The sequence below is a fragment of the Schistocerca americana genome, chromosome 7 (genome assembly GCF_021461395.2).
Source record: "Schistocerca americana isolate TAMUIC-IGC-003095 chromosome 7, iqSchAmer2.1, whole genome shotgun sequence".
Lineage (NCBI taxonomy): Eukaryota > Metazoa > Arthropoda > Insecta > Orthoptera > Acrididae > Schistocerca > Schistocerca americana.
Window position 1 is genome coordinate 446,332,447 of NC_060125.1, and position 26,747 is coordinate 446,359,193.

The following is a 26,747-nucleotide window of genomic DNA, read 5'->3' on the forward strand; positions in this document are numbered from 1 at the left end:
AAGGTAGGAGACAAGGTACTGGCAGAAGTAAAGCTGTGAGGGCAGGGTATGAGTTGTGCTTGGGTAGCTCAGTTGGTAGAGCACTTGCCTGTGAAAGGCAAAGGTCCCGAGTTCGAGTCTCGGTCCATGCACACAGTTTTAATCTGCCAGAAAGTTTCACTGTCATATCCTTTTTTTAAATCTATGAATGAGATGAATAACTGTTTGTTTCTATACTTGTAATACTCCATTATTAGTTTCAGGCTAAGAATTTGATCTGAGCAGCTTCTGTATGGTCGAAATCTTCCTTGGTATTTTCCAAGTTGTGGTTCCAGAATGTTTTTGATCCTATTGTAAATTATGCAAGATAAAATTTTATATGTGCAGTGCAGAAGGGTTATTCCTCTGTAATTGTCTGGGTTGGTTCTATCTCCTTTTTTAAATAATGGATGGATTATGCTGGAGTTCCAGTGCTCTGGGATTTTCTCTGTGATCCACACTTCAATTAGATGTTGGTGGAGATTTATGACCACAGGTTTTCCAGCATTCTTTCAGATTTCTGCAAATACATGGTCTTCACCACATGCCTTGTAATTTTTTAGTTCCTGAATTGCGACCTCTACGTCATTGATAGTTGGAGGATCTATTAGGTCTGGGGTGTTTAGATTAGGTGCTTCAGTGTCTACTTTAAAGGTTTCCTGTGGGTCATCACAATTTAAAAGTTTTTGAAAGTCTCTGCAAGGATCTCTGCATATTCTTGATTACTATGCACCAACTTTCCTGACGTATCTCTCAGCATCAATGCTGGGGACTCAATCCTTTCAGATAAGATTTTGTGATAATCTCGTGACTGTTTCTTCCGGAGGTTCTCTTCTATCTTTTCTAGGGTATTTTTAAGATGTTAGTGTTTTGTCTGTCTGATGATTTTATGGGTTGACTTTCTTTGCTTCGTTAGTTCTAGATGTGATTCTTCAGAGTTTTGGACTTGATGCTTTATCCGAGCTTGGTGTCTTCTTTGTAATGCTTGGTCACATTCTTCATTCCACCACTCATGTTTATTCCTAGGTTTTATTGGAGCCAACTCTTCTGCTATGGATTTTAATTTAAAGATTAATTCTTCTATCTATATAGGGATGATAATATACAGTAAGTTAAAAAAGTCAAATTTTCAAAAGATTGAAATTGATTCGGTTAAGAGAAAATTATATAACAGTCTGCTACAAAAATGCTATTACTCTACTGATGAATTTTTAATGGTGATTTAATCATTTGAGTAGGATAAAAATTAATAGTATATATATATTCAGATATTTTATAGTTCTAGCAAATGTATTTCATCTGCAACCTATTATAAGCTTGACGAGTCTCTTGTACAATAAATCAATGATTTGACACTTATGTTCCGAGACAATAAAATTCTGATTCTGATTCATTTAGTAAGAATTGTGAAGGAATCTTCATTCATGTGAGTATGAACTGTCTTAGAAGCAGTAATGAAGAGAGAATTGTTCAAATGTTCAATGAAACCTTTCCATTTAGAACCATAAGTAAGAAAATGACTTAAAGGTTGTGAAAGCAATCAAACAAATGGCAAAAATGACTACCATAAGAAACTTATAAGAAACATCATTTTACGACATAAGAGTAAGACAAAAACATTGTCAAAACATAGATTTTATAGTTAGTAGTCATGAAATATCGTGAATTAACTTACTTGTTGTAAACCTAGCTCAAATATCGGAGTGTTTAAGTGATTTTTTAAATGTAACGAAGGCAAAAGTTGATATAGCAGAGCAACATAGTGAAGTATATCACTGTAAGCCCTACCAAGAAGCTTAATATCGCAGAGATTTTACAAAGTTTTTGATAACAAGTGTGGAAAATGTTACTAATTGAAAACCAACGGATGGAAGAAGAGGAAAATGGTAAGCCCTTGATATAAGAGATTTGGCAAACAATAAAGAAACTAGCCAGCAATAAGTCATTTGGCCATCTCAACCTATCAACCAAGCTTATTAAATGTAGTGGAGATCATGTACATTGTGCAACACAATTAAAGCATCACTTTTTTGAAACCCCATAATAGTCCCCCATTGCAGTGTAGAAGTTTGAAATTTGTCTGAAAGGTGCCTACAACCTTTCTCTGTAATTATGTAAAAGCAATGTTAATCTTAGACTCTGTAACACTTCAAACAGTTAGGTGCCAACACATGCAGGGGAAAAAATGTCAGAGCTCAGAAGTTCATGTGAGGTATGAGGTGAGTTAATGATGTCACATTGGCACAAAATTTCGCCACCTTGGACATCTCACTCAATGGGAAGGTCATTCACACCCTCTCTTATGCACATTTCACCCCTTCTTTTAGTGCCAGTGTTGTGGATGTCAGAACCGTGAATCAGTGAATGGCTGCCTCTGTACAGGAACGTTTTTAAAGTGCTCAACAAAGGTGCACAGATGACGCTGACTGTGTTGCTGGACTGGGGCAGTCTTAGAGGGACCCTATGCAGTTTAATATCATTTTAAAGAACCTTAAAATATCTTACACAAGACTACACAAGAAAAAGAAAACTAATTATATATGGGGATTTCAACATTGACTTTGCAAGAGAGTCTAAACAAAAAACTTTTGATTTTGCTAGTGAGTCTAAACAAAAAACTGCTTTACTGAATCTCTCAGTGACTTTCAATTTAAAGGCTATTACAGAAACACCAACACACATCACAAAAACCTCAGCCACAATCCTTGATCAAATATTTACAAATGTGCCCTTGCAATATTCAACACAAACCCACGATACAGGCTTTGGGGACCACACAGTCCAAGAAATTAGTACAAGATTAGGAAAACAGTTTGGCTCAACTGAATGTCTAACAGCTACATCTAGGAAGTATAATGACCAGAATATACATTTCCTTAACCACCTGAGTAAAGAAACTTGGGAAGACATCTATGAATGTGAAAGTACAAATGGTAAGTTCAACAAACTCCTAAATAGTTTTAGCTATTATTTTGAATTTTGATTTCCACTCCTTAAAAAGACAGCCACAAAAAAGGATCTGAAAATAAAATGGGTCACAAGAGGGATACAAATATCTGTGGAGAAAAAGAGATTACTTCATGAAATATCTAGACTGCACACCACATTCCCAGAATTTGATTCCTATTTTAAGAATTACAAAAAGATTTTAACTAAAGTCATAAAAGAAGCAAAAAGAATGGCAAATAGTTCCTTCGTAGCAAATGCACCAGATAAAATGGATGCCACATGTGACATAGTAAGGCATGAAACAGGATTAAAATGGAGGGAATACCATAATACCAAACTGAAAGAAAACTCTTCTCTAATATCTGACCCCCGCAGATAGCAAATAATTTTAACTCTTATTTCTCTGAGGCATCTGAGATTCTGGTGAAGCAAAACTTTCAATATACTGCCACTGCAAATCAGACTGAAACTATCCCTAGTAACAAGTCTCTCTTCCTATACCCAACAGGTGAACAGGAAATGCTAAAAACAATAGGGGAGCTAAAACCAAAATTTTCCTCTGGTACTGACAACATTCCAGACCATATCATTAAAAAATGTGCACCCTTAGTAGTTAGGCCCATGGTAGACATATGCAATAGTTCACTTTCCCAGGGAATCTTCCCAAAAAGGTTAAAAATAGCTAAAGTGAAGCCATTGTACAAAAAGGGTGAAAAACAGATGTAATAAATTATAGGCCAGTCTCTGTACTATCTGTTTTTTCTAAAATAATTGAAAAAATCTTTTATGAAAGACTCATAGATTTCATTGGAATAAATAACTTTTTCTCAGCTACACAGCATGGTTTCCGAAAATGTAAATCCACTGAGACAGTTATTATCAGTTTCTTAAATGAAGCTTTAAATGCATTACGTAAAAAAGAACACACAGCAGCACTATTGCTAGATCTTTAAAAAGCATTTGACATCATTGACCATGGTCTGTTGCTTAGAAAGCTAGAAAATGTTGGTGTCAGAGGCCCAACTTATGAGTGGGTAAAGTCATATCTACAAAACAAACACCAAACAGTTGAAGTCTAGTACAAAGAAGGAAAAAATTTAATTTCCTATCAATCAGAAAAACTGTGTGTTAAATATGGTGTGCCACTGTGTTCTGTACTGGGACCAATCTTGTTCTTGCTGTTTGTAAATGACTTGGAACCATCCAACTCTAACTATAAGTACAGTAAATATGCCAATGATACAATTATATTTACCAAAGGAAAGACCCCAGAAGAGCTCCAAAATGAAAAAAAAGAGCCCTTCACATGTATCAGAATGGTTCACAGTGAACAACTTAATAATAAACACACATAAAACAAAGACTATGCATCTACACACAGTGCAGAATAAACAACCTTTAACTGAAACCATAGAACTGTTAGGCAAAAGACTTGAAATTGTAAAAAGCACCAAATTTCTGGGAGTTTGGATCCAAGATGACCAAGATGGCAGAAACACACACAACACCTATGTAGTATAAAAATTCTTGCTGGATGCACATCAATTCAAGTCTTAAAAAATGTGTACTACGCCCAAGCAGAATCACTACTAAGATATGGTTTAATTTGCTGGGGAAATTCACCACCCAGCAGAAGCTGTTTAATTGCACAAAAAAGAATTATAAGAGCCATGGAAGGCACAGCATCTTGATCTTCATGCAAACCCTCACTTAAAAAGCTTCATATTCTTCTGTTACCATGCCTATATATTGTAGAAACAATAATGTTTATAAGGAAAATCTGGATGAAATTAGCAAGATCGCTCCAGAAAACCAAAATATCCATGTATACAACACAAGGAATAATCAAGATTAACATATGCAGTTTTCACATACAACACTAAAACAAAAAGGACCCTTGCAGGCAGGAAAAAGACTATAACAAACTACCTAAAAAATTAAGGCAATAACTGGCGTGCATAAATTCAAAACTGCAGTGGGTGACTACTTGCTACAGAATTGCTACTATAGTGTTGATGAATTTTTATCTACAATGTAAATATGTGAAAAATTTAAATAGTTTGTACAATTAAGACCAAAATAAGAAATGTGTATGTGTAGATTTATCTGTGTATTATATGTGGTCTGTTACATATATGTGTGTATGTGATAATCAAGGTTGAAAGTAAGAAATGTGTGTGTGTAAAATTTGTGTATTTGTGAAATATTATTCCCTTATGTTAAACTTATATTGCAATATATTGGAAACCATACAACAGTTTTCTGTTAAACTTTATTGCAATTATTTGACTTGTCCTATATCATTATATACCCCTCTACAATGTATGATTGACAGGACCAATAAATATACACTACAATTCAATACAATCACATTCAGATTTCATCAAATGGTTTTGAACAGGCCATAGTTGCCCCACCCTGTACACCACAGCAAAAACTGCAGTCCCACTGCACCCGACAGGGAAGCAATGACATTCAGTGTTGTTACATGCCCACAACATCCTTACAGAAGGATTGAATCATCTAAGGGATGTCAGCAGTGTCAAAGGTTGCCAGGAACATAGTTCTGTTGTTCATTACTATGAACTGTCATTCTACTCAGCGAAATGTGTGGGAATCAACACCCCAAGGGAAGGGTTGGTTTACCTGATACTCATCTTGGGGCTTTACATGTTGATTCTGGGTAATGGGTGTCTTAAATATTTTGCTTGGCTGCTCATAAGAAAACTGTGGGATTTCAATGCAGGCTTTATAGTTCTGACCTTCATATTAAAAGCATCAGCCAAAGGGGTGAAATGTGGATAAGAAGGGGTGAATGTCTAAGGTGGTGTTGGACAGAATTTTGGTGAAATTTGGTGCCAGTGTGACACCACTAACCCTCCTTGTACCTCGCATGAACTTCTGAACTTTGACCTTTTCTTTGCATATGTTGACACCTTGCTGTTGAAGTGTTGCTGAGCCCAAAGGTGAAGTTGCAGGGCACCAAACTTTTGCATCATTACAGAGGAAGGTTTCAGGCACCCTTGAGTCAATTTTCAAACCCCTATGTTGCAATGAGAAACAATTATTGGGTTTTGAAAAAGAGACCCTTGAATTCTGATGCATAGTATGCCTGCACATCTTGATCTTATATATATGGATGCAAAAAGTCATCTCAGATGATTGCATACCGGTACTTGCCAACTCTCCCATTCTAGGTGGAAGACTACCTATTTTCCACTTTTTCTCCCTATGTTTAGCTAATTATTGTCAAATCTTAAGACATTTGTTTTTAAAACATGCCATTTCAGTTTTTTTGGCCAATGGTCAAAAGTTCTTCACTTACTAGTCATTTTTCATCACTATACGTATTGAAGTTTATGGAAATCGGGAAGATGCATGAAGTTCATGGGAATCAGGAAGAAGCACACATTCTATATTGATGGTTATTTTTCCTTTTTCCTAAGCATTTCATATAATGTTTGCTTGTCTTGTTCAGTGGTACACACTGTTTCAAGTTGTGTTTGAGTTTTGTCAGTCCTCTCAAGTGAAGTTGCTTATTACTCAAGTTTCTTATAGTCGGATACTGTTCTTTGGCAATCATACTTTTTTATCTAAAACAAAAAAGATCCCAACTTGGTACTGATTGCCTGGGCTACCCCGCAGATAAGAGGTATGGAATCAACACTTTGGGTAGTTCAGGTGTTTTTATTTGCATTTTTATAGCTGTTACATAGCTTTGTGGCATCATAGGAAAAGAATCACCTCAGTTGTGTCAGGATTATACTGAAGATGAGCCTTGGTTTTGATCATTTGTACCTCCTGATTTTTAAAACTGAATATTCCAGTATTTGTTTTTTGGAGGTTGGCAAGTTTGTGATTGGAATATATGCATAATATGTTCTGTACGTAAGAAAGGGGAAATCATAGAATGTATAAGCTATAGAGAAATTACATTATTGAACACTGCATATAAAATATTCTCCTCCCTGTCTTTATAGTTAATTCTTAAGGTAGTAATTAGAGCATGAATAGGATGTGTGCATCCTTTGTGAAGACAAAGGAGGGGCTGGCCACAGTTTTCGAACAGGTGAGAATGCTTTTGGCCATGGTCAACTACCTTTGGGGTGTTGTTGTGGTGTAGAATCTGGTACGTTGCATGGGACACTTAAGGTGTCACTTGTTTCACTCATGGGCTCTGCTGCAGATGCACCTTGCAGTGTGCCTCGTCATGGGGCATGTGTCTTCATTGCAGGGTGAGTGGCAGATGGTAATGCATTTGCATCACTTGAGGTGGAGAGTAAATGTGAAGGCTGACTGTATGGCCTCACACATTCACCCTGTGGGTGGACAGGTAGGTACTGCTTTGGCTGGGTCTAAGCAGGCACATGGGGGCGGCATTTGCTTGTTATCAGAAGTGGAAAGAAATCATATGTCTACTGGCAGCCCTCATCTGAGATTCGGAAGATGCCCTGCTTGTGGCTATCGAGCAAGCAGTGTTCAGATGCCTCCAAATTATGGTTCACATCAGTGCTTCACTTCTGAGGTCATCCTCAGTTCATACGAGCAGCTGGTGGAGGTGGTGAAGACTGCTGTCCTCACTCATGGGGTGCAAGCAGAGCTCACAATTGGCAGCATCGTTCCCAGAATTGCCCAGGATTCTTTGGTTTGGAGCCGAGTGGAAGGTCTAATCCAAAGGCTCCATTGATTATATGATGCAAATTTCTGAATTTGGATTACAGGAAGAAGAATTGTAGGGCTTTCTAGATAGGCCAGGGTGGGTTAATAAAGGAAGTAGATAATCAGGTAGCAAAGTACTTGTGAAATGCACATGGTGGTTTCTTTGACTAGGTGTTAGTTTGAGGTCCTGTGATGAACAATTACCAGTCTATATGCAGAGAGTGAAATCTGACCATGCACAAAGTAATGACACTTTTACTGTCAAAATTTTAACAGCAAATTATCAAAGTGTTTGTAACAAAGCTCTAAATCTACTGCCCTCATGTAATATTGTCACGCTCAAAGTATTCTCATAACTGAGAGCTGGTTGAAAACCAAAACACAAAGCTCCAAAATATTTAGTGAGGCATGGAATGTGTATAGAAAGGACAGATTAGATGCCATAAGAGGGGTAGTGTACATGGCAGCTGACAAAAATATTGTGAATTGTGTTTTATTCATCTAACGATGTACATTTGCTGCAATCCATTTGGTTTGCATACAGGAGACATGTCAAAAATCTATAATACAGTTACAATGATTTTTACATTAATAAATGATAGGACTAAATAAATAATAACACTATAAGGATATTTCTTGGAATATGTAACATATTGTATCCAGCTCAAAATTCCAGTTTGTCCTGCATGAATTCATCCACTGAGTAGTAACACTTCAGTGCTAGTACCTCATATGGCTTTCTTTTAAGTAGACCCTAAATTCATCTGCGTCAACTTGTTCCCTTTTAATTTATTACAAATTTTCATTCCCACATTTCAAGGAGGTCCCTGAGCATACAGTCTGAGGCGGTGCCTGGGGAGCATAAAATTTTCTTTGTTTCTAGTATCATGTGAATGGAAAAAATGGTTTCCCTCAAATAATTCATGTCTGGTGTACAAAAATATAATAATCTCATATATCTATAAGGATGGCAAAGTTAATATTTTAAGGTTTCTGAATAATTGTTGACACGGTTCTTTGTGATTTGCAGTGCACATATTTCAAATGACTTTTTTCTGTATTTTTAGTATCTGCAATGTGTTTGTCGAGCTATCCCAAAAAAACAATACCATACCTAATAATGGATTCAGAGTAGCTTGTTTATGCTACTTTTAGTGTGTCCACGTCAGCTGAAGTTGATAATATTTGCAATTCAAATGCAAAGCTGCTGAGTTTGTTTTCTAGGTGTTCAATGTCTGCCTGCCAGCTCAAGTTTTTATCTACATTTAAACCTAAGAATCCGACTGAGTCAACTTTTTCTATATCTAGGTTGTTGTGTACAATCTTATTCTGCTCACATTTTGACTGTTTGGTTTTGAACTGCATCATGTGAGCCTTAAATATGTTTAGATTTAACCCATTTAGGTGAAACCAGCTAAGGTACTGAGGGTATTGATCACAAATTTGGGAATTTTTTCTGAATCCTAATCTCCAACTAAGACAGAAGTATCTTCTGTGAACAGAACTGATAGGGAGCTGATATTTAATGATAAGTCATTAACATAGAAGAGAAATGGGACTGGTCCTAATATGGAGCCTTGTGGAACACCCTGAGATATTCCAGTCAGAAAAATAATATGCGCCATTTGAAGAGATACTAACTCTTTGCTTTCTGTTTGATAAGTAGGATCTAAGCCATTGTAGGGCACTGCTGCTAATGCCATACTTTTGAAGTTTTTAAACAAGCAATGCATGGTTTACAGAATCAGATGCCTTTGTGAGGTCACAGAAAATTCCTGCCAACTTATTTCTTGTGTCTAATGATGTACTTATTTTCTCAATGAAACTGTTCACTGCATCTATGGTGTTTTTCCCCTGCTGAAAAACTAATTGATTGTTTCGAATAACAGACTATCTTGCAATGAACTTTTGGATTTGTGCAACAGAAAGTTTCTCAAATGTTTAAATATGACTGGGAGAATTGAAATAGGATGATAATTTCCCATGATCTCTCTTGATCTCTTCTTGAAGAGTGGTTTGACTTCAGCATATTTCAGTACCTCTGGGGAACAGCCCCCTTCAAAACATTGATTTATTATTTGAGCTAGTGGGTTTGCAATTTTATTGTGTACCACTTTAATAACTTTGGTGGGTATTCCATCCCAACCTACAGATTTTTTGTTTCTTAATGTAAGAACAGCATTTTCTACATCCTCCACAGAAACTTTCAAGAATTTTGTAAAGTTTTCAGAGTTTTCACCTAGGCCAAAGGGATTTACTTTGTTGTGATAACATGTTACATCTACATCAGACTTTGCTACATTTATAAACAATTCATTAAAGTACTTTGGTATTTGAGTTGGACTTACGATAGTATTTCCCTCAATGTCAATTTTTGAAATGTCTTGGTTACAGGCCTTAACACCTAACTCAGATTTAATGACTGACCACACAGCCTTTGTCTTAGTTTTACGATTTAAAATTAACCTGTTGCTTGCCAGTTGTTTTGCTGCCTTGACAACTCACTTAAATGTGGTTTTATAGAGTCTAACATATTTAATGAAATCAATATCTTTATTGTATTGTAGTTCTCTGTGCAGTTGCCTGTTCCTTACACTGGAAATTTTTATGCCCTGGGTAATCCACTGTAATTTATTTGTTATTTTATTGCTGAAAAGTCTAGGTGGAAATGTTTCATTAAAGACACCAAAAAAACTATTCAGGAATTTCTCTAAGTTCTTATCACTTGAGTTACAATGATCCAAAGGCCATGTTTTCTCATGTAGCTTCTCACTAAATGTTAGCAAGTTTTCTTTACTAAAGGTCCTGCTGATATGGTTCTCACATGTGAAATGTTCATGTCTGTCTGTGGCAGCTCAATGAACAATGCACAGTGATCTGAAATACCTAGGTCTAGACAAAATGTATACACATCTTCATAGTTAGAATATTGTCAATACAGGTTACTGATTGCCCCTTGTCTGTGGTAGAAATTCAATTTGAAACTATATTTCTTTACAAAGTCGGCGAATTTTGAAGTGTAGCTACTATCACATGTGATACCAGTATTAAAATCAGCAGCTACTCCATTTTTTTTTCTCTGCAAAGGTGTTCTAGCATACTTTGAAGCTTATATAAGAATAGTTCTATCGTAGATGTCCATGGAATTCTGTATATAATTAAAACAGTTTCTGGTCTCATAATTTATATCACTATGTAGAAGTATACGCGAGCCTTCACATGACTTGTTTCTTCATCAAAAGCTACTTGCTAATCTGAAGTTTCCTATTTTGTTTAAAATATTAATTGTGTCCTCAGTAAATCAGTGCTCATTTATACAAACAACTCTAATATTTGCACATTCTGACAGAATGATTTCCACTTCGTCTAGTTTGGAGCTTTTATTGTTTGAAGCATCATTGTTTAAACCATTTATATTCCAGTGCAAAACGTATCTACTTTCACTATTAGTTATGAGCTTTACCACATTTTTTGCCAGATAATGGTTTGGTTTTGTCTTTCTTAATGCTACACAAGTTTTTTCACCCCCATCACTACTTATCAGTTTCCCTTATTTTTTATGACCTGGCAAGTATCTGTGAATATCTTACTGAACATTTTTTAACCCAACCTATTCACATGTAGACCATCTTTGGCAAAACAGTTCGCACTTCAAAATTTGTTGGGACCAATGTAAACAACCCCTAGTTTATTGCACTGTTAATTAATTTTGCCGTTTATTCTCTGCACATAGCTGTCACTCACCGATCTCCTGTACACAGTGCCTCTTATTATTATTCTGGAATTCGAGTAGAGTCTTCTGGCCATTTGAATGAGGTTCCTTTTGTGGTCTACAATTTCTTCCTTGCTGTTGTTTCAAAGCGAATTTGTTCCCACATGGATAAAAACACCTTTTAGATTTCTGTTACGCTTATCTGCTGAGTTCTCTCTTGTAGGTCTGTATGCAATTTGATGCATCCTGATGCCTGGCTGAATGTCGATTTCAGTGTTTAAAATGACTATGTTTTTCAACAGTGAGTCATCTATAATAAAGAATTCACTTTCAGTCTTACTATAATGCTTCTTTCTCTCTTTTTTGTATGTTATGCTGGTCCATACATGTACATGAAAATTTATAATTGAATTTACTTGTCACTTAGACATTACTATTTTACTAGAACTATAAGAACATTAACATAAAAATATACAAGTAGGATAACAACATACCAATAAAAAAAGCTAGTAATTCTCACAGCAAAGATTATTTCCATTCTTACATTAACACTGTTTCACACTTTCATAGAAACAGCAAGTATTTAAATGTGAGCAGTTACACATATTTATTATGTCAGGGAAATATTAACTGCGCTTTTATTGTCAATGATTCATAAACTCTTCAATACTGTAAAAACTATTGCTCAATAATATGTTTTTAATTCTCTTTTAAATATGTGCAGTTTTGCTATTATTTTTAGTTCTTTGGGGAGAGCACTGTAGAGGATTTTGGGTTGGTATAGTACACTTTTGTGATACATAGCTGTTTTATGAATTTCTCTGTCGAAATCATTCCTATTCCTCGTTTCGTAGTTCATGATGCACAACTTCACTCCCGACATCCATGGTGCGGTTCATCCTGGCAACCACAGCACCATGCAGTACCGTACGGATGGGCCCAACAATATGCTGAATGGACCACTCAGGATTGACATCACATTCTGTATCTTCAGTTTCTTTTCCTTTCGTAATGGCAGCTGAATTTTTTCGTGGTTTGTCAGTTGTATCACTTCATGTATTTGCTGATGTAGGTCCTTTTAATAGTGGAGTTTTTTTACATACACAACGTTTTTCATATTTCAGTGCAATATTTTCTTGCTTCACCAACATCTGTCCTGCTTTTAGAGCATCAATGTCACTTTGAAGATCATGAATAATTTTGTCTTTAGAAATTAGTGCGGAGGTTAATTGTGCATTTTCATCACTTATACTTCTGAGACATGTCCACTGAATATCGTCATTTATAAGTTTCAGACACATGTTTGTGCATTTCTTGTGTAACCAAAAGTTGCACTTAATACACTGAATTCCTTTGACTACATGTTTTTTACACTTTCTGCACGAAGATTGGAGCATCCTATTACCACACAATACTACTGGCGCCATCTTGCCACATCTCTATTGAGGTTAAATTTGAGTGTGATAGTACAATTATTATGATTCATGTAACAGGTCTAGGTGACCTCAAGTTAATTATTGGATGTTTTTACTGTCCATTCACTTCTCCAGAGCATAACTTACAATCTGTTTAAACTTTGTCAGTAATTCCTCTACATTTGTCATATTGGAACTAAACGATGTCCATTCATAGCCTAAGTAGGATGCTAACGACTGCTTATCTACTCTTCCTTGAAAAAATACTCTCCTAGCCTTCTTCATGGATTTATTAACTTCAGTAACGATCTTTGCTATGATGACATCATGATTACTAAGCCATGTCTCTATACAGACACTGTCAGTAAGGTCAAGCCTGCTTGTAGCTACAAATTCTAAAATATTTGCAAAAGCATGTGGGTTGTTCAACTAGCTGCTCAAGACAGTTCCCAGAAAACATGTAGTGTAGAAATACCCAGATCATGCAGTATTAGGTGGAGGTGACTTTGACCTGCCGAGTAAAGACTGGGACATCTATGAGTTCTTTTCATGTGGTACAGACAGGCAGTCTTATCAATAACTTTTGAACATGTTTTCTTGAAACTATCTTGGGCAGCTAGTTGGACAACCCACACTGAATGCAAATATTTTAGAATTTGTAGTTACAAGCAAGCTTGACCTTATTGACAGTGTCAGTATAGAGACATGGATTAGTGATCATTATCTCATCATAGCAATGATCAGTACTAAAATTAATAAATCCATCAAGAAGGCTAGGAGAGTATTTTCTGGGAAGAGCAGATACGCAGTTCTGAGCAACCTACTTAGACAATGAATGGACATCATTTAGTTCCAATATGATAGATGTAGAGGAATTACTGACAAAGTTTAAACAGATTGTAAATTATGCTCTGGAGAAGTATGTGCTGAGCGAGTCGGCTAAGGACAGAAAAAACCCACTATGGTGTAATACCAAAATTTGGGAAATGCTGAGGAAGCAGAGGTTGTTGCAGTCTTGGTTCAAATAGACCATGAGAATGACAGCAGGCAAAAGATAGTAGAAATTCTTGTGTGTCTGAGAAGATCGATGCATGAAGGATACAATAACTACCACTGTCATACCTTAGCAAAAGATATTGCTGAGAACTTCAAGAAATTCAGGTCCTATGTAAAATTACTAGGCAGTCACTTGTTGGCTAATACGGTGTGGCAGTAGAAGACAGCAGAAGGAAAGCTGAAGTTTTAAATGTCAAGTTTAAGAAATCATTGGTGGAAGAGGATCTTATAAATATGCCATCATTTGACTGTCACACATACTCCCTTGTGAAGGTTACAGTAATAGGCTTCCCTGCCATAGCAACTGAAAGGGATGAAAACAAATACATTGCCAGCTCCAGATGAAATCTCGGTTTGGTTTTAAAAAGGATACCCTATGATATTGGCCTCTTACTTAGCTTGCATTTTTGGCAAATCTCTTGCCCGGTGCAAAGTCCCAAGCTACTGGAAAAACGCAGTTGACTCATGTATATAAGGAGGATAAAAGAATGGGTCCACAAAGTTACAGTCAAGTATTCTTAACATTGGTTTGCTGCAGAATCTGTAACATATCCTCATTTGTATATAATAAATTTCCTTGAGAGAGAAAAACTTCTGTCCACAAATCAGCACAGATGTCAAAACCATCACTCATGTGAAACTCAGCTTAACCTTCTCTCACCTGATATCATGGGAACCATGGATAAAGGGCAACAGACAGGTCCTATATTCCCAGATTTCCAGAAAGTATTTTAGACAGTGCTCCGCTGCAGACTGTTAATGAAGGTACAAACATGTAGTATAGGTTCCCACATATGTAAGTAAGTGGCTTGAAGACTTTTAATTAATAGAACCCAGTACATTATCCTGGATGGTGAGTGTTCATGAGAGACAAGGGTATCACCAGGAATGCCCAAAGGAACTGTTGTAGGACTGCTCTTATTCTCTACACATGTAAATGATTATTTCTAGCTTGCTCTAAAGTGTAAGCTAATGCAGATGTGTAGGAAAAGCAATCCCATAATCTTCAGATGCAGTATTAGTAGTATGCTGCTTGACACAGTCATGTCAATTAAATATCCAGGCGTAATGTTACAAAGTGGTATGAGATTGAATGAGCAAACATGGACAGTAGTGATAAATGTGAATGGTTGACTTGTGGTTATTGGGACAATTTTAGGAAAACAGTGTTCACCTGTAGAGGAGACTCTGAATAGAACATTAGTCTGATCCATTATTGAGTACTGCCCTAGTGTTTGAGAGCCCATAATGAGAGATTAGAGGTGTACATTGAAGCAATTCAGTGGTGGGCTGCTAGATTTTCAGTGGCGGGCTGCTAGAATTGTTGCTGGTAGATACAGTCAACATGTGAGTATTACAGAGACGCTTTGTGAAACCAAATGGAAATCCTTGTAGGTAAGAGGCCGTTCTTTGTGTTAAATACTACTGTGTAAACTCTAGAACTAACATTTGAATCTAACTGCAGGTCAATTCTACTGCCACCAGCTTACATTTTGCATAAGGACCGTGAAGATAAGATAATATAAGAGTAATAGGGCTCGTATGGAGGCACATAGAGAGACTTTTTTCCCTCACTCTTTTTGCAAGTGGAACAGGAAAGGAAATGACTGGTAGTGGTACAAAGTACCCTCTGCAATGAACCTTAAGGTAGCTTGCAGAGCTTGTCTATAGATGTAGATGTACCCATGTAAAACATTTTGCAGAAAAAGCAGTCAGGAGATAACAGGCAGGCTTTCGATCTAGCAATTCAACTACTGACCAAATATCCACCCTGAGTAAAATTCCAGATGAAACAAGGAAATACAATATAGAAATGCATCATACATTTGTTGATTTTAAAACAGCATATAAAACCATAAAAAGAAATAAGCTTATTCAACCAATGAATGAACTTTGTGTACCACTGTAGTTAATATGCCTCATAAGTTAGACTGTGGAAAAAGTTCACTAAAATAAACTACATAAAATGGGACGCCATGTCTTTCATATGAAATGTGAGAACATAACAAAAGTAGCACTGCTAAAACACCCAGTGGGATGAAGAAGCAGTCGAAGACCGAGACTTCGATACCTGTTTGACTTACAAGAAAATCTAAAAATTATTGGAGTTGCAAGAAATTGGGCAGGAAGGAATGGAATTATGTCCTAGAGTGGGCCAAGGCCTATCAAGGACTGCAGAGCTAGGAAAAAGCAGGAGAATGTGGAAAATGTTATACCGTCATTAAAAAACCAAATCTCTGCAAGATGGAATGGGATACCCACTAAAGTGATTAAAACAGTGTATCATATAATAGTACGTCCCAAACACCTCCTCAGGTCAAATAATGAACCAATCTCTTGCATAGGAGTGCTCTCCTGATTTGTTGAAGTATGTGGAAGCTAGACACTGTTCAAGAAGAAGAAATTGAAGGATGACATGGGAAACTCTTACCCAATTTCTTTTCTTGCAGTACTGTCAAGGGGCAATATGTAAACCTGTTAACAACTACTGTAACAGAATATTACTGAAATATCACTCACAAATCCATAGAAATTCTGGTCTATGTGAAGGAAGTTAGTGCTACTGAAATTAGTGGTCACACACACGTGCATGACACAGAGACTGAATTTGAGGGTAGAAAAGGAGAAGCAGAAATGTTGAACTGTTTCCAAATGTTCCTTTACTAAGGAAGATATAGGTGTACTGCCCCAGTATACTTTTAGCACCATATACATTGGCTGACAAAAAACGTGAAGGAAATGAAATGACACTTTATGGGTTGATAAGATATGTGATGTTATTGCAGTGATTACAAAATCAAGTCAAATTTACAAAGAATCTGGCAGTATGAACCCATTTATTAGTATGACATTACGGTCTCTCTGGTCTGGATGCATGCTGTGATTCCATTGGTAAGGATTATGGGGCGATGGGTTTTATTTTAGTTTGGATTTATTGCATTGATTTTAAAAATGGAAGTTCAGTCACGACACGAGAGCCATTAAATTACTTAGATGAGTAATGACAAAACAGTCTGAAATGAATTACTCACACTCTGTAATCCGCTTGTAAAAATTTCAGCTCAACAGAACTGGAAAATAAATTCCTACAATGAAAAAATTAAAAGTTCAATGTTTTCTATAATCAAAGATACTCAAAAATCAATTGTTGCATATGCATCAACTTGTTTATAAAGCACATAATTCTACTGATCCAATCAGCGCCTGCCGCAGTCCAAAACCTAAATCTCCTCAAACCTTCATTTATCTATAATTTCCTATTCTTCGACAAATTGTGCTAGTAATTCAAAGTATAGTTTTGCTTGCCTGAAAGTGGTAAATTTTAATTGCCCGTTCTCATCCATATTTATAGTATAGACAATGCACAAAACATGCTAGACCGAAATGAAAGAGGCTTTCAATTATTTGCAATTTACGTGAAAGTTCATTTTGTAACAGTTCTATAAAAGTGCAGTTTTAAAGTTACTTGATATCACTTGAAGGGTGTCCTATCACAGCCATCTGAGGTCAGTGTTTTACATCTATAATACTTATGGTTCCTGGGTCTATCCTCATCCTTTATTTGACTTTTACACTTTGAGACTGAAACCCTTTTTGTTCTTTCTCAGGTTCCTCTTACCTAAAAAAACTACTCAGTCCAATTCACAGATCTCCCACCATCCTTGTACCCACCTCTTGTCTGTATTGATCCGTAGCCTACTAAGCAGAATGCGATACCCCACCACTTTTTGGCGCAGGTTGAGGAATCTGCAGCCTACAAGGTTCCAGAACCATCTGAGCCTCTGAATCAGACCCTCCACTTGCTTCTGTACCAAAGGTCCGCACTCAGTCCTGTCAACAATGCTATAGATTGTGAGCTGAGCCTCTGAATCAGATCCTCCATTCTTCTCTGTACCAAAGGTCTGCAGTTGGTCCTGTCAATGATGCTACAGCTTGTGAGCTCTGCCTTCATGTTGCAGGCAATACTTTCAGTCATTACCATTTCAGATAGCAACTGGAAACCAGAGTGAATCTCTTCCGATCCAAAATGACACACATCATTAGTAGTGGCATGAGCCATCACAACCAGTTTGCTGAACCCAGTGGTCTTCATGATGTCTGGAAGAACCCATTCCATATACAGTATGATTCCCCCTCAGTATGCACACAAACTGCACACTAGACTTCTTCTTCCCATTCACAGCCATATCCTTAAGGACCTACACACCTAAAATTGGAGCTCCCACGTACCAGTAATCCCACCTTCTGTAGGACTGCACATCGTTCAGAATCTTTATCAGCTACAGAGAGCACCTGTAACTGTTTGTCAGAGAAACCTGGGGATAGAGGGGGAAGGGGGGGGGCTTTCGGTCGGCCCCCTCTTATGTCTTTTCTTACCTGCCACATCTTGGAATGACCTTCCACTCAACCATGGGTGATATGTCAAACTGAACATGGGCAGTTACTGGGGTGGCCACAGTTGTGGATCATTCGGGGGATACATGGGACAAGCCGGATGTCCCTTGGATCCTCATGTCCAGCCCCTCACAGTGGTGCATGACCAAAGCTTGCACCACATGAAGCTGTGAGCAAAGGGTCACTATCACACCTTGTGCCCAAACACAGCGATCATAGTCTGTATCCAATTTAGAGACAGTGGAACTGTACACTAGACAGTTATTAAAAAGCAAAACTAGGTTCACAAACGCACAATAAACTCAAAAATTAAAGTACGAAGTTCCAACATAAATGAAAATAAGACATTAAATAAGACATTTCTAGTTGGAAGCTCATAAAAATAATTCACAAACGAATGGTATACCCTCCTATGGTGCTGCAGGATCAGAAGCCGCAAGCTATCTTATGTTATTGAGTCTTAAGTTTCTAGATATATTGTCAGAGGAGTAGCTATTGAGGTATTCTTTTACATTATGTGTAAATCATTGAGGATTTTCAATTTCCTATCTGTTGTCCACAGGCAACCTGTTATACACTCTTGCCCTTGGATGTAAAACACCACCCTGAACTGTGGAGAGAGATGTGTAGTCAATATGGACATTATTTGTACTTCTAATATTGATATTGAGAATTGTTGAGTTCATTCAATATTCACTTGTGCTATAAACCACAAATACCATTAGGAAGTACATGTATTATCTTGTAAGTGTAAGAAACATCTAGGTCCCTGATCAGGCTTCTGCAGTGTGTTCAGTTGTCAACTTTACATATATTGTATGTTTCTGTAAAAGAAACACTGTTTTCACCTTAGCTGCAATGCCCCAGAGGATTATGACACAGGAGTGAATTGAGTGAAAGAATGCTAGTAATATTGTCTGCAGGTCAACGTAGTTAAAGAGATTTCTGAGTGCAAAGCATGCAGAAATGAGTTTTTTTGGTTGACTTATCAATATGCTAGTGTCACCTCAGTTTATTATCCATCCAGATACCCAGGAATTTCGCACATGGAATGTATGCCCACTGTCTCAGCAGTCGGTCCTTAGTGCTCCGAGACAACAATGGACTGTGGGAGTTATGCATATGTACATGTGTGTGTTTGTGTGTGTGTCTTGTCTACATCTGATGCAGGATTTAGTCTGATAGCAGATAATATGAAGCAATCTTCATTCAATGTGCCTGTCTACCACTCAACACTTCCTCTGTGCACTGTGCAGCAATCTATCATATTTCATATTGTTGTCTTCTAATAAACTATTATGTCCACAGTTGATTTTAATCACTAAAATATTCAAATTAGTGGCACAAGTTTTATCAGTGTTTGCAATGTCACTGTCGCCAAAATAGAGGCAATATTTAATAATGAAGCACATGACGTTTCTTGTGTTCAGTAATCATCTTTGGGGACCTTTTATGCTACAGTGATTTTGTTTGATATATTTTGAAGCCTTATTATGTACAAAGTGTGACTTTGGACTTAGTACACTTGTAGCTTATATCTTTGCATCAGTGTGTACCAGTCTGCTTCTTATCACTCTGAGAGTAAACTGTATACAATACTTACAATACTTTTTTCCCTCCCTGCTTATGTTTCAGCCCCCCCCCCCCCTCCCAAGAGAACAGTTTCCAGTAGATAGTATGTAGCAGTGACTGCGAGTGGTGGGTAGCTGTCGGTAAAAAGTTGACATGCGGGAGTTCAAGGTGCTGGCCTGTAGGCTATACAGCTCTGCTGTGCTGACTTACTGCCCACAGATAGGGGTGCCCAAATGGCTCGTGAATGCTCATAACAAGGTGGGAACACAGTGCAGTGGGGCTACCAGAAAGGTAGTCTACTCAACCTGGTCCACAGGCAACTCGACCAGTGCTTGTGGGTGTCCCATGGCATGACTTTGGAACAGCCCAGTCTGGAGAGTTGTGATGTACCAGGCTGTAATTTGAGATGGCTCTGCTCCTATCAAAGTATCCACAGATGGTTTTCATATGCTGAGTAGCTTATGTGGAAAGGTAACTTCCTACAGAATTTCACATATTTGATGTTGAAATGTGTCATATGACAGCAGCTGGTCAAACTAATCAACACCCAACTAATTTTTGTTGTAATCCATTATGCTGTCCGGCTTTGACTTCTCCTTGCCTCTCATATCAGTAAAGGTGGTTGTTTCTGCAGTGTGTCTGATATGTAGCATGTCTACATCCTGGTTATCCTTCCAATAGGTTTATACCTAAAAATTTGTTCACTGAAGTTTTTGTGATCTAAGTTAGGATTTTTTTTAATTTGCACAAGAGCAGTTTCAACCACTTCTAGTCCTGAAACAGTTGTTGGATTGATGTACAATATATTTGCAAACATAGTGTAATCCTTTGCAGATAAATCCCTAGCAGTGTTTTCACCAGATTCATTCTGCCATACCTCTCACCATCATAAATACAGAAATTCCAAATGTAACCTGTGTGATTCAGATAATGTGAATACCTTTTGTTGTATGTATTTGGATTTTCTGAGATTTGTTGCTTGAAATACACGCAACTGCAAATTTTACTCCTGCCTTCATCTATAGTGATAGCCTGAAATAGTCTAAAATCGTGTATATGCACATTGGAAATTAACACAAACAGTTTCTAAGAGAGCTCTTTCATTGTACAGAAGATCATAGCTATTTCCCTCCCTTTCCTTGGTTAATGAATTTTGTTCATATTAAATTTTCTTAGAGCAGACAAAAACCCGTCACAACTTAATAACTGTAGGTCAGTCACAATATGACACAACAAGATTCTAAGACCAGTGTCCGTGTATATAATGTCTCACACTATTAACATATCTATGTACAGGTAGTGAGAAAAGGAAAATCTGCTGTGTAACTTCTTTAAACCCTTTTAATAAAGGTTAGCTTGCTCTTTCATGTTTTTTATCACATAAACTGTAGGAAAGCTCATCTAAACTTACACACTATATTGCACTATACTGATTATCCTGTATCTGGCACGTGATCAGTAGTCATCCATCTTCCTTGAAGGGACTGCACCTGACAAGATTTGAAAACTGGAGAGCTTAAAGGTGGAAAATAGGATATATGCAAGACAGAGATTATTGTTAAAACATTGTTCACATGTTATAAGAGTGAGAAGCTAAGCAGTCCCCAAAAATCAGTTTTTCCTTCTCCTTCTATGTGGTAAGTCCCCCATGACATGGGTTTCTGGGTGACTTTTCCAAACTCTACCTCTTTTCGTAAACCTCACCATTCCCTTTCCTTCACCCTTCTTCCTTACCCTTCAACCCTTCTGCCAGAAGAAGGAACCATTATCACCGCAAGCTTGCATGAATAATAACTTCTATATGTGTGTTCTCCTGCTGCTTGGTTGGTAGGTTTTTTATCTATCCAGTTACATAATATTTTCAAAAATAGATTATTTTTGTCAATAGAAATATAGTTTTGCTAGCTAGTAGGAACCTATTGCTACCTGTACATCTTGGAAAGCCTCTTGTTGTACCAAATTTCATTTAATAGTTCTGTGTATTACTTGTTTTCAATATCAAGACTCAGAGACGAAATATGTACTTCACAAATAAAGCCGATCATGAAATTTTCTGGCAGATTAAAATAATGTGCGGATCAGGACTCTAACCCAGGACCTTTTGAGTCCTGGTCTGGCACACAGTTTTAATCTGTCCATAAGTTTCATATCAGTAAACACTCAACTGCAGAGCAAAAATTTATTCTCGAAAGCTGATCATATCCAGTTGCATCTTTCTACTCATTAAAATAACAGTGTTTATAACTGGCAGTCAGCCTCATAGAAAGCATGTTTTCTGTTAATCATAATCTGACACCAATACTCCTTACAGCTATATCGTCTGCCAGAAATATTTTGAGGGGAGATGTTACATTGTGTACACAACATTACACTTTGTTTTCAGTTTCTTGCTATGCTGTGTACACTAGATTTATTATGGTTTTGATAAAGCATTAGGTGAGAAATAAACTGTGAACTTAAAGATGAAAATGTAAATTTTATCGTGTAGCTTTTCCTTCTTTGTTGCTTAGAAATACTGAAGAAGCATCCTGATGAAACTCTTGCAAAGCCTAGACAACAGATACTAGTGAATCGGCAGTCTGCTTTTCAGACCAAGGAAGAAAAGGCACCAGATATAGAAGGATTACATTGTTTGTTGTGCAAAGAACTTTTCTCCTCAGAGTATGAGCTGCATCAGCATATACTTGAAGTTGATCATAAGTTGAGGTCTCTGTATCGCAACAACAGGTAAATTCAAGCACCTTATCTCATTGTCTTTATTCTTATCTCTTACCATCAATTCCCCTCTTGAAAAATTCTCATTTCATGGTTGATTAATAGAGATTTTTATGTATTATTAATTGAAACTGAATGTGATGAATGCATTTACAATACATAAAAAGACCCCTGGTTTGGGGGGGGGGGGGGGGGGTATAGCATCTTTGGCTAGTAATCAAAATGTCAATGGTCCCAGGTTTGAACCTAGCCACTGCTTAAATTCTGAATAAAGATCATCAGCAACAGTGGCTGAAGGCTGATGTAAGTCCGCCCACAGCCTTGTCAAAGAGGGCAGAGGAGCAGACAGAGGTTCATGGTGCTCTCTTGTCCTTGAGGTGGGAAACTACCCTAAAATGTGGAAAAATCTGTGATGATCAATGACATAAGGATGCAAAGGAAGACATATAAAGTGTATCCAAAGGACATGTGGCCTGTAATTGAAAAAGTGTCATGATGATTTCTCCATTGGCAAATAATCTCAAGTTAGTCCCCCATTGGATCTGTGGGAGAGGCCTCCCAAGGGACAGGTGGCCATGAGAAATGAAAGGATAACATTCTACATGTTGGAGCATGGAATGTCAGAAGTTTGAACATGATAGGGAAGCTAGAAAATCTGAAAAGACAAATGCAAAAGCTCAGTCTAGATATAGTGTTGGTCAGTGAAGTGAAATGGAAAGAAGATAAGGATTTTTGGTCAGTTGAATATAGAGTAATATCAACAGCAGCAGAAAATGGTATAATGGGAGAAGGATTCATTATGAATAGGAAGATAGGACAGAGAGTGAATTATTATGAACAATTTGGTGATAGTGTTGTTCTCATCAGATTTGGCTGCAAACCTACACCGATATCACAATGAGAAGATGAAGAGGTAGAGAGTATACTGAAGGGGTAATGCAGTATGTAAAGAAAGAGATCCATCCAGTTTCACTTTTGCCAGCATTCTAAAAAAATTTAGAAAAGGGAATGTACAGTTGGCTTCTTAACCATCTGATAGGAAATAATATATTCTCAAAGTCACAGCTCAGATTTCTAAAGTGTTGAAATATTGAGAAGGTTATCTGAACATACAGTGAAAATATACTTCATTCATTAACTATTAAATTGCAGGCTACTGGCATATTTTGTAATCTGTCAAAGACATTTGACTGTGTAAATCACAATATATTTTGATGCAACAGGAAAGGCTGCAAATGGTTTAGACCCCATATCTCCGACAGGAAAAAGGGGTGTCATTAGGAAAGAGAGATGTATTAAGCTATCAGGTATCATCTAGCTGGGAACTAATTACACGTGGTGTCCCACAAGGTTCCATCTTAGGGCCCTTGCTTTTTCTTGTATGCATCAATGACCTTTCATTGGTAAAATTAGCAGAAGCCAAGTTTGTTTTATTTCCATATGATATAAACATGGCAATTAATAGAAAATCAAGTGTAGTCTTAGAAGGATCAGTTAACCAATTCATTGTCATTGTATGTTGAAAAAACACACTACATGCAGTTCAGAACTTATAAGAGATAGTAAATTTAACAGGGAGGAGCACAGAACAGAACTGCTGTAGCACATAAACCAATCTCTACTTTCAGTGTGAATATTGTCAGACATTGGCAATGTAAAAATGAAAATGCTGACATACTAAGCTTAAATTTCATATGGGATTATTTTTTGGGATAACCCATCAAGTGAAGCTAAAGTTTTATTGGTTCAATCAAAGACATGTAATGAGAATTATTTGTGGTGTGAACTCAGGAACATCTTGCAGAAGCCTGTTTAGGAAACTATATTCAAAATAGAATAACCTTCACAATGATTTAAATACACTTACTTTGGTCCAAAAACCACAAGTGTTCACAAATACACATTTGCAGTAATTTGACAGCAGACATAAAATGTTTAATGACCATTAAAGTTCAGTTTATAATGAACATAAAAGATTTATTGGCGGCCACTCCTACACAATTGATGAATGTTTTAGTAGAACAATCTGATGTGTGGATGTGTGTTACTAATGATATCAAATATGTGAGTATTAGTACAACCTGACTTCTGTACAAAATTAATGCAGTAATACAATCATTGTAAAGAAGAGTGTAAAATGATTTTTCTATTTAGTATTTCTTACCGTTTAAATGAAAATATGTTAAAAAAATTTTTTACTCACTCCATATCCATGACAATCATTTTCACTTGGGTTCTGTAGATGGTACATTGGCACATTTTTTTTCATTGTAAATATTTATTGTTTATGCTTGTTTTTCTGACTTGTTCTACATCCTATAGGATCTCCTCACTGTGGATCAGTTGGAATGAAAAGTACATCTAATTTATCAATAATCTAATAATCATTGGGGATTGGAATGTGATTGTAGAGGAAGGAATAGAAGGAAGAGTTACAGGAGAACATGGGATTAGTACTAGGAATGAGTAAGGACAGAAACTAACTGAGTTGCGCAATAATTTTCAGTTAGTAATAGCAAATGCGCTGTTCAAAATTCACAGGAAGAGGAGGAGGTACATTTGGAAAGGCCTGAAGACACTGGAAGATTCCAGCCAGTTTACATCATGGTCATACAGATACGGAATTGTAAGGTGTACCCAGGAGCAGATACAGACTCAGATCACAATTGAGTAATGATGAAGAATAAATTGAAGTTTAAGAGAATATTATGGAAGACTCAGTATGGAAGAAAATGGTATGTTAAATTACTGAGGAAAGATGAGGCACACTTGAAGGTCACTAAAGATGAGGCTGCTGCAATTAGGAGTACCACAGCAGGCAGTTCAGTTGAATAGAAGTGTACATCTTTAAAAAGAGCAATCATGGATGTTGGACAGACACAAAGGCAGATAACTGCAAAGTACCTTGGGTAACAAGTGAAATACTTACATTCATCAGTGAAAGAAGGGAGTTCAAAGGCGTTCAGGTGCAGACAGGACTATAGCAATATAAATCACTCAGGAATGAAATGAATGGGAAGGACAAAGGAGCCATGATGAAATGGCTCCATGAAAAATGTGACAAAATGAAAAATGAAATGATTTTCGAAAGGACTGACTTAGCACACAGAAAAGTCAAAACAACCTTATGTGCAGTTAAATGCAACGGCGGCAAGATTAAAAGTGCAGTGGGAATTCCAGTATCAAACATGGAGAGGGAGAGCATATAGGTAGAAAGAGCACAGTATTACAGTCAGAATTTAAATAAAAAACTTTGGAAGACTTGAGAGTAAATAGGCAGAAGGGATAGATAACATTCTACTAGAATTTCTAAAATCATTGAGGGGAGAGGGAGAGGCAAACGAAAGACGATTTAAACTGGTGTGTAGAATCTGTGTGACTGGCAACATACCATCAGACTTTTGGAAAAATATAATTCATTCAGTTCAGAAGATAGCAAAAGCAGATAAGTGCGAGAAATATTGCACAGTAAACCTAACAGCTCACACATGTAAGGTGATGACAACAATAATATACAAAAGAATCTAAAAGAAAATTGAGGAATCATTAGATGGCAATTGGTTTGGCTTTAGGGAAGATAAAACCACCAGAGAGGCAGTCCTGCTTGATAATATAAGCAAGACAGAATAAAAATCAAGATACGTTTGTTGGATTTGTCATTGTGGAAAAACCATTCAACAACATAAGACAGTGTCAGATGTTCGAAGACCGAGAACAAAGTGCTCAGTTTAAAAAGAAGATAAGATAATGATTCAGTTTTTCACTCCAACTGCTCAGTCTGTACACAGAAGAAGCAACAGCAGAAATAAAAGTTCAAGGTGAAATTAAATTTCACAGTTGAAGAATATCAATGATAAGATTCACTGATGACATTGCTATCCTTACTGAAAGTAAGGAAGAATTAGAAGATCTCTGAATGGAAGAAACAGTCAGATGAATATAGAATATGAATTGAGAGTAAGTTGAATAAAGATGAAAGTAGTGAGAAGTAGCAGAAATGAGATTAGCGAGAAACTTAATGCCAAATTTGCTTATCACAAAGTGCACAATTCTGCTACCTTGGAAGCAAAATAATTCACGACAGATGAAGGAAGGAGGACATAAAAGGCATACCAGACAGGCATGAGAGCATTCCTGACTAAAAGAAGTCTACCAGTATCAAACAGAGGCTTTAATTTGAGGAATAAATTTCTGAGAATGTGCATTTGGAGCCTGGCAATGTATGGTAGTTAATTATGGATTGTAGGAAAACTGGA

At 36.9% G+C, this 26,747-nt stretch overlaps 1 protein-coding gene and 1 non-coding gene across 2 annotated transcripts in view; both read left to right on the forward strand.

The window, feature by feature from the left end:
- The window catches only part of LOC124622442 (putative helicase MOV-10), a 447,321-nt gene that overhangs the window by 51,200 nt on the left and 369,374 nt on the right, over positions 1-26,747 (forward strand). The window contains exon 3 of the mRNA XM_047148140.1: positions 22,287-22,503. Within this exon, the coding sequence (XP_047004096.1) occupies positions 22,287-22,503 (217 nt within the window). The remainder of the gene's footprint in view (positions 1-22,286; positions 22,504-26,747) is intronic.
- On the forward strand, positions 58-131 carry Trnas-uga. The gene has a single exon. It is a non-coding gene; the product is annotated as a tRNA-Ser (tRNA).